Source organism: Vanellus vanellus, assembly GCF_965231255.1.
Source record: "Vanellus vanellus genome assembly, chromosome: 3".
Lineage (NCBI taxonomy): Eukaryota > Metazoa > Chordata > Aves > Charadriiformes > Charadriidae > Vanellus > Vanellus vanellus.
The window spans coordinates 99,110,111-99,123,490 of NC_138907.1; the positions used below are offsets into that span (position 1 = coordinate 99,110,111).

Consider the following 13,380-nt stretch of genomic DNA (forward strand, 5'->3'; position numbering starts at 1 on the left):
TAATGGCTAGCCAATTGTTTGTAAAAGTTACACAAAGTCATAATAAGAAGAAATGTTGTAATGTAATCAAATACTTGCTCTACACACGTAGATTTCATCTTGTAGTAAGTGACACTACACATAGATGTATCAGCAGTTCTGTTCAGGAACTGCTAGCTGCATTACCTACTCCTGGTCCTGATACATTCATAGTATTTCCTCATCTTCCATTGAAACTTTTTCATGTGTTTCTTGTCAGATGTCAATATTAAAATGACAAAGTCCCACCTATGAGATCCTTTTATGTTGTCAGTGCATTCAATCACATTCCAAATACCCTATCTGTCAAAAGGAAACACTGATTTCTGCCTACTTTTTTGAAAACACTAGTGCCCTCTGTGGCATTTGGAATCTTAAGGTGATGATTCTTCTCACTATTACTGCACAAGGCTATTTAAAACAGAGGTGATGTCACACTAGCAAAGGATAAATTTCTGCAGACAGTTACTCCTGCTTCCACAAGCATTGGTAGATCAAGTTAAAATATAGTTAGAAAACAACTTTCTAAAAAGCCTTATCAAAGGGTTTTTGCAGAAAATAGCTATGCATTCTTCTTAAATACAGATTCCTTTTCAACCTATCCGGTTCTTACTTTTTTTTTTATCTATCTAGGTAGATTTTAAAACTTTAAGTCAGACTTTGATGATTTCTCTCTGTTCCTTCTAAGTGTCAGCGCTGACTTAAGAACTTCCCATGTCCTCATCTTCAAATAGTTCTCCCTTCCATAATAGTTCCCAAGTTATACCTGCATAACTGATTACGGGTTGTGTGCTGAGAAACAAATTGGAAAATTGTCTTTCAAAGAAAGTTAAGGTTTCTTTGGCCTGTTTTTGTTGTTGTGTTGCTGTTTTGTTTTTTTAACATTTTAGTCTATTATTCTTACACAACTAAGAAGATAATGCAGCATGACTTGAGGTGAGGAAATAGCAGGGAATAGAGAAAGGAATTAAGAACGTCATAAACCAGAATGGTTCTTGAAACATTTGTAATGTGAAACCACTGGCAATTCCTGAAGAAGTTTATTCCCCTTTGTTTTCACTAGGAAATGAAAGCCAAATGACTTGGGCTTCAGGCCTGGATTGCTGATCAAGATCAGTGTGTACGTTTCTGTTCCCTATCATAAACTACAGATTTTTAGTTGCCGTAAAGGTGCCAACTTTAGGAATAATATGACTATATGAGTGTATAGTGACGGTAACAGATCTTCCCTTTTGCTACAACACTGTATACGTCCTTTCGCCGAGAAATAGGACTAGGGAGAGGAGAGGAGACGAGAGGAAGGAGAAAAATGAAACAGACAAACTGACCTTGTGATCAGTGAGGTATTGCAAAATAGGTTTCCTTTGTCATACTGGCAAACATTTGATTCTAATGGCAAAAAATTGCAGCCACCTATATTTATCTGCAGATGAACAGCATTCAGTCTATTAGCTTGAGTTATTTGTGACCATTTAAACTTGGTATTTACTCTCTGTATCTACCAACCAAATATTGTAAATTTTTAAGGGGTCAAGCCTGTGTTGCTCTCACTGAGTACAGGATCGTTAGTGATATTTCTTTGTTTTACTCAAACAGGTTATTTGTGAAATTTAGGAAGGATTACTGTAAGAGTAAGACTTTGTCTTTGAAGCTAAAAAAATACGAATTTTTAGATTCTAGATCAAAATAGCATTTCAAGTTTAGTAAAGGTGTCCTGGTGGACAGCAGGATGACCATGAGCCAGCACTGTGCCCTTGTGGCCAAGAAGGCCAATGGCATCCTGGGCTGTATTAGAAGGGGGGTGGTTAGCAGATCGAGAGAGGTCCTCCTTCCCCTCTACTCTGCCCTGGTGAGACCGCATCTGGAATATTGTGTCCAGTTCTGGGCCCCTCAGTTCAAGAAGGACAGAGAGCTGCTGGAGAGAGTCCAGCGTAGGGCAACTAAGATGATTAAGGGAGTGGAGCATCTCCCTTATGAGGAAAGACTGAGGGAGCTGGGTCTCTTTAGTTTGGAGGAGACTGAGGGGTGATCTTACTAGCGTTTATAAATATATAAAGGGGGAATGTCATGAGGATGGAGCCAGGCTCTTCTCAGTAGCAACCAATGATAGGACAAGGGGTAATGGATTCAAGCTGGAACACAAGAGGTTCCACTTAAATTTGAGAAGAAACTTCTTCTCAGTGAGGGTGACAGAGCACTGGAACAGGCTGCCCAGGGAGGTTGTGGAGTCTCCTTCTCTGGAGACATTCAAAACTCGCCTGGACGCCTTCCTGTGCAACCTTATCTAGGTGTTCCTGCTCCGACAGGGGGATTGGACTAGATGATCTTTTGAGGTCCCTTCCAATCCCTAGCATACTGTGATACTGTGATACTGTGAAAGGTAAAAAGACCCATTGAAAATAAGAAGGCACAAAATGAAGTACAAATAAGTGAGCAGTTGTGACACTTCTATGTATCAACAAAATTTTGCTTAGGAAAAACTAAAATGACCTATCTTTGTGAATATCATTTTGGTAACTTTCAGGTTTCTTAGTTATTCAAAAGCAATTTTCCTTTTGCAGGATCTAATCACTTCTAGGCGAGAAAAGGTTAAAGGATATCTTATTAGGTTGGGAACTGGGCACCTGAGGTGCCCAAGAAAGTCTTTTTCGTGTGCTGTACTGCAGAAGAGAGGGAATGTTTCTAGGACTGTGAGTCCCTGCAATGTTGCTTTGATTTGGGAACTGCCTGGTTACGGGTTATAGTTAAGAGTCAGTGTCCCACTATAAAAAGGAAGACAAAACTGAAATAGCATTGTTTGTTAGGTGAGCCAGTGTAGCTGGGGATTTGCTGCAGAGCCAGCAATTCCCTAATGCCAAGTTCCCTAATTGCCAAGTAAAGTCAGTCCCTAGTAGGGTCTAAGATAGGCAGGACTTGGCCAGTCAGTCTGACATCGGTGCCTGGGAAGGTCATGGAGCAGATCATCCTCAGTGCCATCACACGGCACATGCAAGAGAACAGGGTGATCAGGCCCAGTCAGCATGGGTTTGTGAAAGGCAGGTCATGCCTGTCAAACCTGATCTCCTTCTATGACAAGGTGACCCACTTGGTGGACGAGGGAAAAGCGGTGGATGTTATCTACCTGGATTTTTGCAAGGCTTTTGACACCGTTTCCCATAGCATTCTCCTGGAGAAACTGGCTGCTCATGGCCTGGACAGGTATACTCTTCGTTGGGTAAAAAACTGGCTGGATGGCCGTGTCCAGAGAGTGGTGGTAAATGGAGTTAAATCCAGTTGGTGTCCAGTGACGAGTGGTGTCCCCCAGGGATCGGTGCTGGGGCCCGTTCTCTTTAATATCTTTATCAATGACCTGGATGAGGGGATCGAACGCACCCTCAGTAAGTTCGCAGACGACACTAAACTGGGGGGGCGTGTTGATCTGCTTGAGGGTAGATTGGCTCTGCAGAGGGATCTGGACAGGCTGGACAGATGGGCTGAAGCCAATGGTATGAGGTTCAACAAGGCCAAGTGTCGGGTCCTGCACTTGGGTCACAACAACCCCATGCAGCGCTACAGACTGGGGGCGGAGTGGCTCGAAAGCTGCCTGGCAGAAAAGGACCTGGGGGTGTTGGTGGACAGCCGGCTGAGCATGAGCCAGCAGTGTGCCCAGGCAGCCAAGAAGGCCAACACCATCCTGGCCTGCATCAGGAATAGTGTGGTGAGCCGGACTAGGGAAGTAATCATCCCCCTGTACTCGGCACTGGTGAGGCCTCACCTCGAGTACTGTGTTCAGTTTTGGGCCCCTCACTACAAGAAGGACATTGAGGTGTTGGAGCGTGTCCAGAGAAGGGCTACAAAGCTGGTGAAGGATCTGGAGGACAAACCTTATGAGGAACGACTGAGGGAACTGGGGTTGTTTAGCCTGGAGAAGAGAAGGCTGAGGGGAGACCTTATCACCCTCTACAACTACCTGAAAGGAGGTTTTAGAGAGATGGGAGCTGACCTCTTCTCCCTGGCGACAAGTGATAGGACAAGAGGAAATGGGTTCAAGTTATGTCAGGGCAGGTTTAGATTGGATATTAGGAAGCATTTTTTCACTGAAAGGGTTATTAAACATTGGAATAAGCTGCCCAGAGAGGTGGTGGATTCACCATCCCTGGAGGTGTTTAAGAAAAGGGTAGATGAGGTGCTCAGGGACATGGTTTAGGAGTGGTGGTGTTTTTATCAGGGTAGGTTAATGGTTGGACTTGATGATCTTAAAGGTCCCTTCCAACCTCACTGATTCTCTGATTCTATGTGTTGCAACTTCAGTTTGCCATCTAATGTCCTTGTTCTTTTATACTACGAATTACAGCATTTGGTGGTGGAGTGGTAGCTCGCGTATTTTGGCAGAACATGTGGCACTTCTAACATGTTTGCCTGTTCACTGAAACCATTTTCTTGCCTGAGTTAAGAACAGTGTGGACTAGCCTTTCTCTGGTAACAGAGGGTACTATATTTCTTTCCAAGTCTAATGATGGACTTTTAACTGCGGTGCATCAAAATATACTGGAAAGGGATAGGTGTGATTTCTTTCCTACAAACTGTCTGATTTTTATGTTACTATGAAAACTAGTTAACTGTGAGCAGTTTTGGAAAATTTTACAAGAACAATACATTCCATAGAGGAAAATGAAAGGGTTTTACGTGAAGTTTGCGGTTTAGTATGACTGTGGTGGTGTATTGAGTGAAAGTTGTGAACATTTGTCTGAGATCTGAAGTTATCCTAGTTATTTTGATGATTGTGATATTTTTTTAATTTTAACTTTTCAATTATAATTAGATAAAAATTTGATCCATTAATTGATAGATTTTTAAATTATTGTGCTAATAAGCAAAGCTGTAAAAACAGAAGTAGCAGAGGGGGATTCAAGTGAATACAAATTCAGAAGACTAGACAGGAAAAGTTATTGGAATAGAAAAAAAAGCCAGAAAGTTGGAACTGTGAATTGAGATTTTTTTATAAACAAAAGAAAGAAGACTTATGTTTGCCAACAACAAATGTAATTAATGTAGCAAAAGACTACTTCTAGAACCTAGATACAGGTTGGCAGTCTGTAGAACTATCTCCATCTTCCCGTGGGATGTATAATTCAATTAGTTTATGTAATGCTCACTAATAAATCATCCTACAGACACCCAGCAGGAGACCTGATAGGAAAATAAGTTGTTTTCTCATAATTCCCCATGGATATCTGAATTTACATTCTGTCAAAGCAACTGTAGTACCTGCAGGAAATCTGAGTGCCCTTGGATATCCTTAAAGAATTAAACCTTCTAAAGTTACAGGAGTGTGAGAATAAGTTTAAAATACTGGATTTAGCTGTTTGGGTGGCAGCAGCAAAGTAAAACTCCTTTGGGATATAGGCAAAAACTAGGTTTCTGTGCTCAAGGGCAAAACTACATTTTTTGCACTGGCAACTTCACTAACTATATTCTCCTGTAAATCTGGAGAAACATTAATTTGCTGCTACTTTGCATGGTTTGAATTTGATGACTTTCACATTAGCTTTATCAGAGTGAATTTTTATTATGTGAACACATAAACACTTCTACATGTTTCTATTTGTGTTAACTGATAATAAGAAAGCATTTGTCAGCAAATATTTCATAAAAGGCTTGTGTGCGTTGGTTAAGACAAGAATTTTTTGTTCTGTCCACAATTGTCTTACTAATGTGTTTTTTCACTGCAGTAGGTCCTACAATAAAAACTTAGAAGGAGTAATTGTATAACCTATGGCTCAAAAACATGCTTTAAAATTTTAATACAGGAATCATGAATGGAAAGCACATACTTATGGCTGTAAGACTGCTTATATAAAAATATATTTGCATTTCTCCAAGATTAATTAGTAGGAACAAGCATAGTTTCAATAATATGAGTTGTAATCAAAGGAGCTCTGTATAAACAAAAGTTGCCCTAAATTAGAGACTTTTGCTTGTCATACAATAAAAAAAAATTCCAACACTCATTTTGTAATCTCCAGAGGCAGTCTCTTGCACTTGCTGTTGGTAGGAGTGAATAAACAATGTGTTTTAAAGCTGTATAGTCAACGTATTATTATTTCTCTCCTCAGGAATGTGAATCTGCTCCTTGCTTTAACGGAGGCTCTTGTCAAGATTCAGTCAATGCATTTGTTTGTACTTGCCTGAGTGGGTACACTGGCAGGTTTTGTGAAGTTGATGTTGATGTTTGCAGTGAGCCCACACTGAACTCAGTTCTCTGTTCCAATGGAGGCGTGTGTGTTGATGGACCTGGAAGAACATTTCATTGCAGGTTAGTAAGAATACTGTCATATAACTGCTTTACTAAGATTTCAGGGTGGTGGTGTTACCATGTGCAGTAAGTGAATTCAGTTGGATTTGATGCTCAATCTAGTGATCAAAAATATTGTCTTAAACTATTCACTTTTTATCATCAGACCCTTTGTCTGGAAACTTCCAGTGCTTTTCAAAATTATATGCGGAAACTTCTAACATAAACTGACCCTAAAAAATTTAAAATAATTATGCTTACAGATTTGTGTGTAGTCCCCAGAGCCTTTTCTTATCCAGGCTGAACAACCTCAGCTCTCAGCCTGTCCTCATAGGAGAGGTGTTCCAGCCCTCTGATCATTTTTTTGACCATCCTATGGACCTGCTCCAACAGGTCCGTGTCTTTCCTGTGCTGAGGGCTCCAGAGCTGGACGCAGTACTCCAGGTGAGGTCTCACCAGAGTGGAGTAGGGGGACAGAATCACCTCCCTCAGCCGGCTGGCCACGTTCTTTTGATGTAGCCCAGGATACAGTTGTCCTTCTGGGCTGCGAGTACACATTGCTGGCTCATATCCAGCTTTTCATCCATCAGTACCCCAAGTCCTTCTCAGTAGAGCTGCTCTCAGTCCCTTCATCCCCCAGCCTGTGCTGATACTGGGAGTTGCCCCGACCTGGGTGCAGGACCCGGCACTGGGTCTTTTTGAACTTCATGAGATTTGCATGGGCCCACTCCTCAAGCCTGTCAGGGTGCTTCTGGATGGCATCCCTTCCTTCAAGATAATCAACTGCACCACTCTATTTGGTGTCATTCACTTGTTATGGGTGCACTCAATCCCACTATGTCATTGATGAAGATATTGGGTAGTATTGGTCCGACAATAACTCAAATATATTATGGTTTAGCTTAAACCTCTCAATACATGGTAAAATAATTTACAATAGTGTACTTCTGCAGTGGGCTGCTACCTGCACAAAGGCTATTTCTGTGGCTTAGATGTCTGGTACTTTGTTTAGCCCCTATTGTTTGATGGCCAGTTTAATTATCTAATGCTGTGCATTCTCCTGTTTTCTTTCCTGGCTCATGTTCACTGCAGCCTCCTTTTTTCAAGCTTTGGGTACTGCAGCATCGTTTCTTCTTTCATAAATAATTCTTCTGAATTAAATGAAATTATTTATATTTCTCCTGCCTTCTGCTTGGGAACTTACTCCAAACATTGTGAGGGTAACTACCTTGCACTTGCTTCTGAGTGCAACATTTGCCATCAAAAGGAGCTGGTCATGGAATCAGAGTCAGGAAAATTGCAATTAAAATCAGGATTTTTAGTGTTGCCAAGATCACAAAGGTTTTCATGAGTGATGTAAGGCTACAGTAAGGTAAGTTTATGTGAGATATGGTTGTGATGCTGCAAAAAGAAGTGCCATACTTGATACCAATTTCTTCTTCTGAGGGAGTTCAGGAAAAAGACTTTCTTCCGCTGATTGCCTCTTCTATGTTGATATGCTTCAGAAAACAGACATAACTCTCTTATCCATCAGTAGCTGCTACTGTTCCAAATAGTGTGTACAAGGTGGAAATAAGAAACATAAAAAGATCATTAATTTGTGTTTGCTCCTGCACTGTGAACAATATGATCTGAACACCTCCTTTTCTATGGTGCCTTCCACTTGCTTTAAGCAGTCTGAACAAAACTCATGTAGAGACTGGAGACTAGGACTGATATGGAAGATGGAAAAGCAGAATAATTGAAAAATAAAGAACAGACAAGTACCTCCTACTCTAGCAAAGTGCCACAAACGTCCAGATGAATGAGTCTTAATGCCTGTTACACACTCACTGTGTAATGGGCAGGAGGAAAGACAAAATCCAGTATCCTTTAGAGTCTCCTTGTTTTGGGGAATCTGGCTTGGGACGGTTGTATTATTGTGGCTGGCAAAACTGGAAACAGCAAGTAATGAAAAGTGTCCAGTAATGGGTAAGTGTCAGGCTGCCTTAACTGTGGGCAGCACTGCCAGATTCAGCTATGATGAATGTGATATTTTACCCAGTAGTACAGTGAATGGTTCAACTTTCCTTGAAGTATGTGTGAATCAATTACATGAACAACCCTACAGGCTCCTTCCTGAAATGAATATGGAAAATACCCTTTGGGATAGCCCTTGAATTGTGTGTTATCTGAAATATCTTTCTGTCTTCAAACCCTTGGTTTAAAATTAAAACAACTCATTGGAAATGAGAGGAGTGCTGGGAGTTGTAATTCAGTTCTATCCTGGGCAGATTGCCACTGCATCAGGGCTTCAGGAAACAGATTACCATCTGAAAGGATGCCCACCTACCTTGCTTTGTATTTCAGTCTTCTTAATTAAAGGAACTGGCTGCCACAACAACATACACTATATAAATTAGCAAATTAATAATAAAGCTATCATTGGGCTCAGGGGGGCTTTCAGAAGACAATTCAACCCAACTTACATATGGTTTATATAATGAGTATGTAATAGGAATTCTGAAGCCTTTTCATACTATTTTCCAAGTATTTTAAGGAAGAGAAACTCTTCCACATAAACACTCAGATTTTTTTCATTATATTTAATCCACAGTGGGTTCTTCCTCACTTTTGCATTTTTTTTTTGTCCCAGACCATTCAGTAAGTTTGGCTTGGAATTTAAAAAAGTAGAAATAATAATAATAATTAAGAAAATTCCTCCCTCCCCACTCATGCTTGCATTGAGCCTTTTTGAAATGTGTATTTCAGGTACTTCCTGCTGACTAGGTTCAGAAGTCATACTACCTTGGGAAGGATTATCTGTGCAGTGCTTTCAGTCTGATCCAGTGAAAATAATGTCAGCAATCATATGACAGGCCTTGCCTTAGATTAAGTTGTTGAATATTATAGCTTCATTGTACTTTTTTAGCACATTACTATATTAGACCCCGTTTGGTTTTGTAATATTTTTGTTAGGGAAAACAGAGGAAATTTTTCATGTCGTTCTGTCTTTGTCATCCACTCTAAGTAATATTCTTTTTTCAGAATGGTATTTAGTGGTATAAGTTAGTTGATCTTAGAAATGTGTAGGATTACAGGCAAGTTTGATCCTATGCTTTAATTCATAAAAGGAGACTGGTGCTTTTTAAATCTACTTTTTGGATTATATTAGACTACGTGTTTAGGTTCAGAATGGAAGCTTTTTTGGCAGCACCTTTCAGAGGTTAGTTTAGAATCAGAATTCTATGGGCTTGGGTTTTGTATTCCAAGGGCAGGTAAGAGAGAATACTTGATCAACAGAACACTTGATAACAGAATGTCAAGGTTTTTCTTCCAGCTCATGAGATTTTAGTAAGAAAGAATTCTAAAATAGGAGTATGTTGTTCTACATTTCCTCCACATAAAGTGCAGTTATTTTTAAACATTTATTATGATATCTGCCACTCATTCTTATTTGTGACTATGAACTGATTGTAATGAATGCAATGATAAGTAGTGAAGGGCTGGATACTGCTGTTTATAATTTCACGTCTACGTGAGAAAAGGTTGAAGGACCTTTGACTCATAGTTAATTGAGCATTCACTAGCATTTGTACAAGAATATAGCCTAATAATTACTTGAATACTAAGTTAAAAGAGCAAATAATGGTGTCGAAAGCAGTCATGGTAGTACATTGTATACATCAGCTGGTATCTTTGGAAGATCTTGCTGAAATCTTTAAAATATACCAGACATCTTCAAGTGGTAGAAATTATGCTGAAAAAAATGTGAAATCTGTATAATTTAGCCTGACTTCTGACTTTCATAATGATAAGGGACTAGTATTATGATGGAGTGTATCATATTGAATTGAATTCAACTATCAACGAAAAGATGTCCACAAAACCTGTAAGCAACTTAGTTTTGTTTTTTTTCCTTGGGATTCTTCATGTGCCATTTGGCTCTCAGAAAAGCTTTTCATTTTCTTCTTGTAACTATTCTTTCCTTTTCTTTCTCTCAGTAAAACCAAATTCCTCATGGAAACATTTGCATTACATTATTTTATATATTTTCTTTATTTAATGCTATTCTTGCCACAGTTGGAGCACATGTATAATGTAATTAAAAAACAAAGCTGTCCGACACTCTTATTCTTGTACTGCTTAGGAAAAAACGGCAAAAATAAACTAAGATCAGTATATTCATATTCTTGTATTCTACTGATAAGGAAGCAAAGTTTAGGTTTTAAAATGTCTTGTTAACAGTTCCCTTCTATTTTAATTTGCTTTATCTGTGTGAGCAAGGTGTCCCACTGAGCACCAGGCCTCATAACTAGCTAGGGCCTCTGCAGGGATCCAGGAAAGGGATTAAAACAATTCAAGAGTGGAGATGCTGTATGAGCAGAAAACTGGAGTCTGAAAAACATGTTACTCTGTAGCTCTGGCATGCAGACTGCACATAAGAAACGATAAAGCAGAATGATTTGTCTTAGAGCATGGATAAGGTGAACAATATATTGTTAGTATGAAGCAGATAGTTGTGGGAGCGTAGGGGTGCAGAGTCTTATAGGGCAACCTAGGCAATTGTATGCAAAAAAGCTGCTATTTTATTCTGTCACAGTATGTAAAAGGAGTTAATCTGTATGATATTGAAGAGTTGAAGTTGGTTAGGGTTTGATAATTGACAGTCATGTATTTAAATTGAAAGCTGATGCAGACTGCAGATCAAACAAAATATAGTTCGCTCTTGAAGAAAGACTACTTAAGATGGGTGCATTCACATTTTGAATTAATTGGGCTTTGCATGTCTCCATAAGAAATTGTCCTTAGCCAATTGTAATAATCCAGTCTGAAGTTGACAAGTGCATTGATTGCTGTGATGATGGAGTCCACCTTGAAAAAGCAAGATGGAAATTTGGTGAGCATCAATGATAGAAAACATTGTGAATGCTTCCGACTATTGCTGCCAAGAATGTATATTGCATAATCATTTTCCCTATGACTTCCTAGTCAACTAGATGACAAAATAAAATGTGATGCATATAAGAAACTCTCTTTTGAAGAGAAATGTAATTTATCAGTACTGTACATTCAGTCCTTCATCCCAAAGGAAATAGAACTATTCTTTGAAGCTATTCATGTCAACTGTACCTCCAGGCAATAATCAAAAGGTGCTCCTGTACTTCAGAAGGCTTAACATGTGGAGCATTTGCACAGCTGTGTGCCCCCATCAACCCAAAGAGTGACTTAATGCTACAGTATTTGTTTTGAGACTAACACAGGTCTTACGTGCCATGTAACAGAAAAGACATGCTTCTGTTGGAAGACTGTTAACTGAAAAGCTTCATTTCATTTAGAGGTTGATAGACAGCTTGCAAGGTCTGGCCAAAGTTGCAGAGTACACATTACACAGAGTTACGTATCTATGTTTCTCAGAGCACTGAGATAAGTGTAGGAGGGAAGTCATTTTGTGATCTGGAAGGAGTGACTCCAATTCACTGGAATATCAGAATCTCTTAAAACAAGCAAGCTGCAAAACAATAGGTTCTCGCTTTTGTATGTGTTGTGAATACATGCACAGTACTCTCTCTCTCTCTTGATCTCCTCTGTGGAAACATGCCCCTCCATTTATATGTAGATAAAAAGATGGGTTTTGCATGACTTGCTGATTTCATAACAACTGCTTAGTTCTTTACATTTAGTGAAGTGTGAATATTTTAGGGTTTGCATTGTGTATATGTATTAGGTTACATGAAAATACAAGAATGGATGTACTGGTTCAAGGCAAGAACCATCTAAGCCTATTTCCAACTGTGGCTTTAAGCGTATTGCCAGGAAAGAATATGAAAAGTGTATGCGTATTACTTGTCCTCCAGTACTCTCCCATGCTCCCTCAAACAGGGGTTCTCCTGACCATGCTGTGGTTTGTTCAGCAGAAGTTAGTGATTTTTCATTGCATTGCACTTCTTTCGTTAATCAAAATCCCATTTTTACTGTCAGAGCAAGAAGAATAGGTAATTATGGTACTGAGAATTTCTAACCATTTATTCCGTTTTATAATGACAAATGCTTGTGTCTCCATGTGAAAAACACGATCAAGAGAAATAGCATAATAAAAATTAATATAATGTCCTGTATTTTTCGGTATATATAGTAAAATTCCATAGTATATACATATATATACTAAAGTTCAGTCCTTATACATGTGACCACTTTATAAGGGAAAATAGAACAAGTACATCATAGTTGTTATTTGCTACATGCTAATACAAAGTAAATTATTAATTTAATAAACTGCAAATGCTAACAGCTACTCACTGTATCTCTACACTTTCAACTAAAAACAGAGCAGTAATCATAAAATGTTAATATGTAATTTTAAAAAAGTAGTCCCCAAGTGAATTATAGTTCTGAATTATTTTAGAAATATTTTTTTTAGAAATTTTGCTGAAAAGATTGCTTGCATACTTTCTAATAAGTTTTTGATTAATATATATGCCTTATTGCTCCCTTGCTTATTCAAATTGGATCAACTTGGTACAATGTTCTTTTTGTATGATATTGCATGAAAGGTAAAGGAATATATTGTAGCAGTTAAGAGGCAACACGTCAATTTTAGACAGGTTTCTGCTATACTAGGAAATTTACCAGAAGGTCAAGATCACAAGATTTGGAATGGGTATTTAAGACAAACAAATAATGTGTCTAAAGGTGTTTAATGTGTGTAATATGCCTGATGGAATAGCTGCTATAGCTGTGTCCCTTAGTGCTTCTGGGCAAAAGTAGAGAAAAAATATCATTCTGTCACTCAAGTGGATATTTATATTGATACTCAAACATTATACAAACCCATTTAAAATATCTACAGAGGCATTTTGCCAATTAAATAGCAAAATAGAAATAGGAAAAATTGAAAATGTTAAGAGGCTGTAAAAATGGAGCATGAAGAAAGGCACGGCATTAAGAAACATATCCCAACCGTGTGTATGGTTTTTTTTAATAGATGTGTGTTCTGTCTTGTTGCATTTTACTAGTGATATCTACAATGATAATACTGCATCTAGTTAAAGTTACACACTCTCCTTACCATTTTAAAGTTCTAAAATTCAACAGTAAAATGCAATCTG

At 38.7% G+C, this 13,380-nt stretch overlaps 1 protein-coding gene across 1 annotated transcript in view; it reads left to right on the forward strand.

Annotated features, from left to right (window-relative positions):
- Positions 1-13,380, forward strand: part of EYS (eyes shut homolog) — a gene marked incomplete at both ends in the record, with an annotated part of 840,074 nt that overhangs the window by 349,994 nt on the left and 476,700 nt on the right. The window contains one exon of the mRNA XM_082480747.1: positions 6,114-6,313. Coding sequence (XP_082336873.1) covers positions 6,114-6,313 — 200 coding nt within the window. The remainder of the gene's footprint in view (positions 1-6,113; positions 6,314-13,380) is intronic.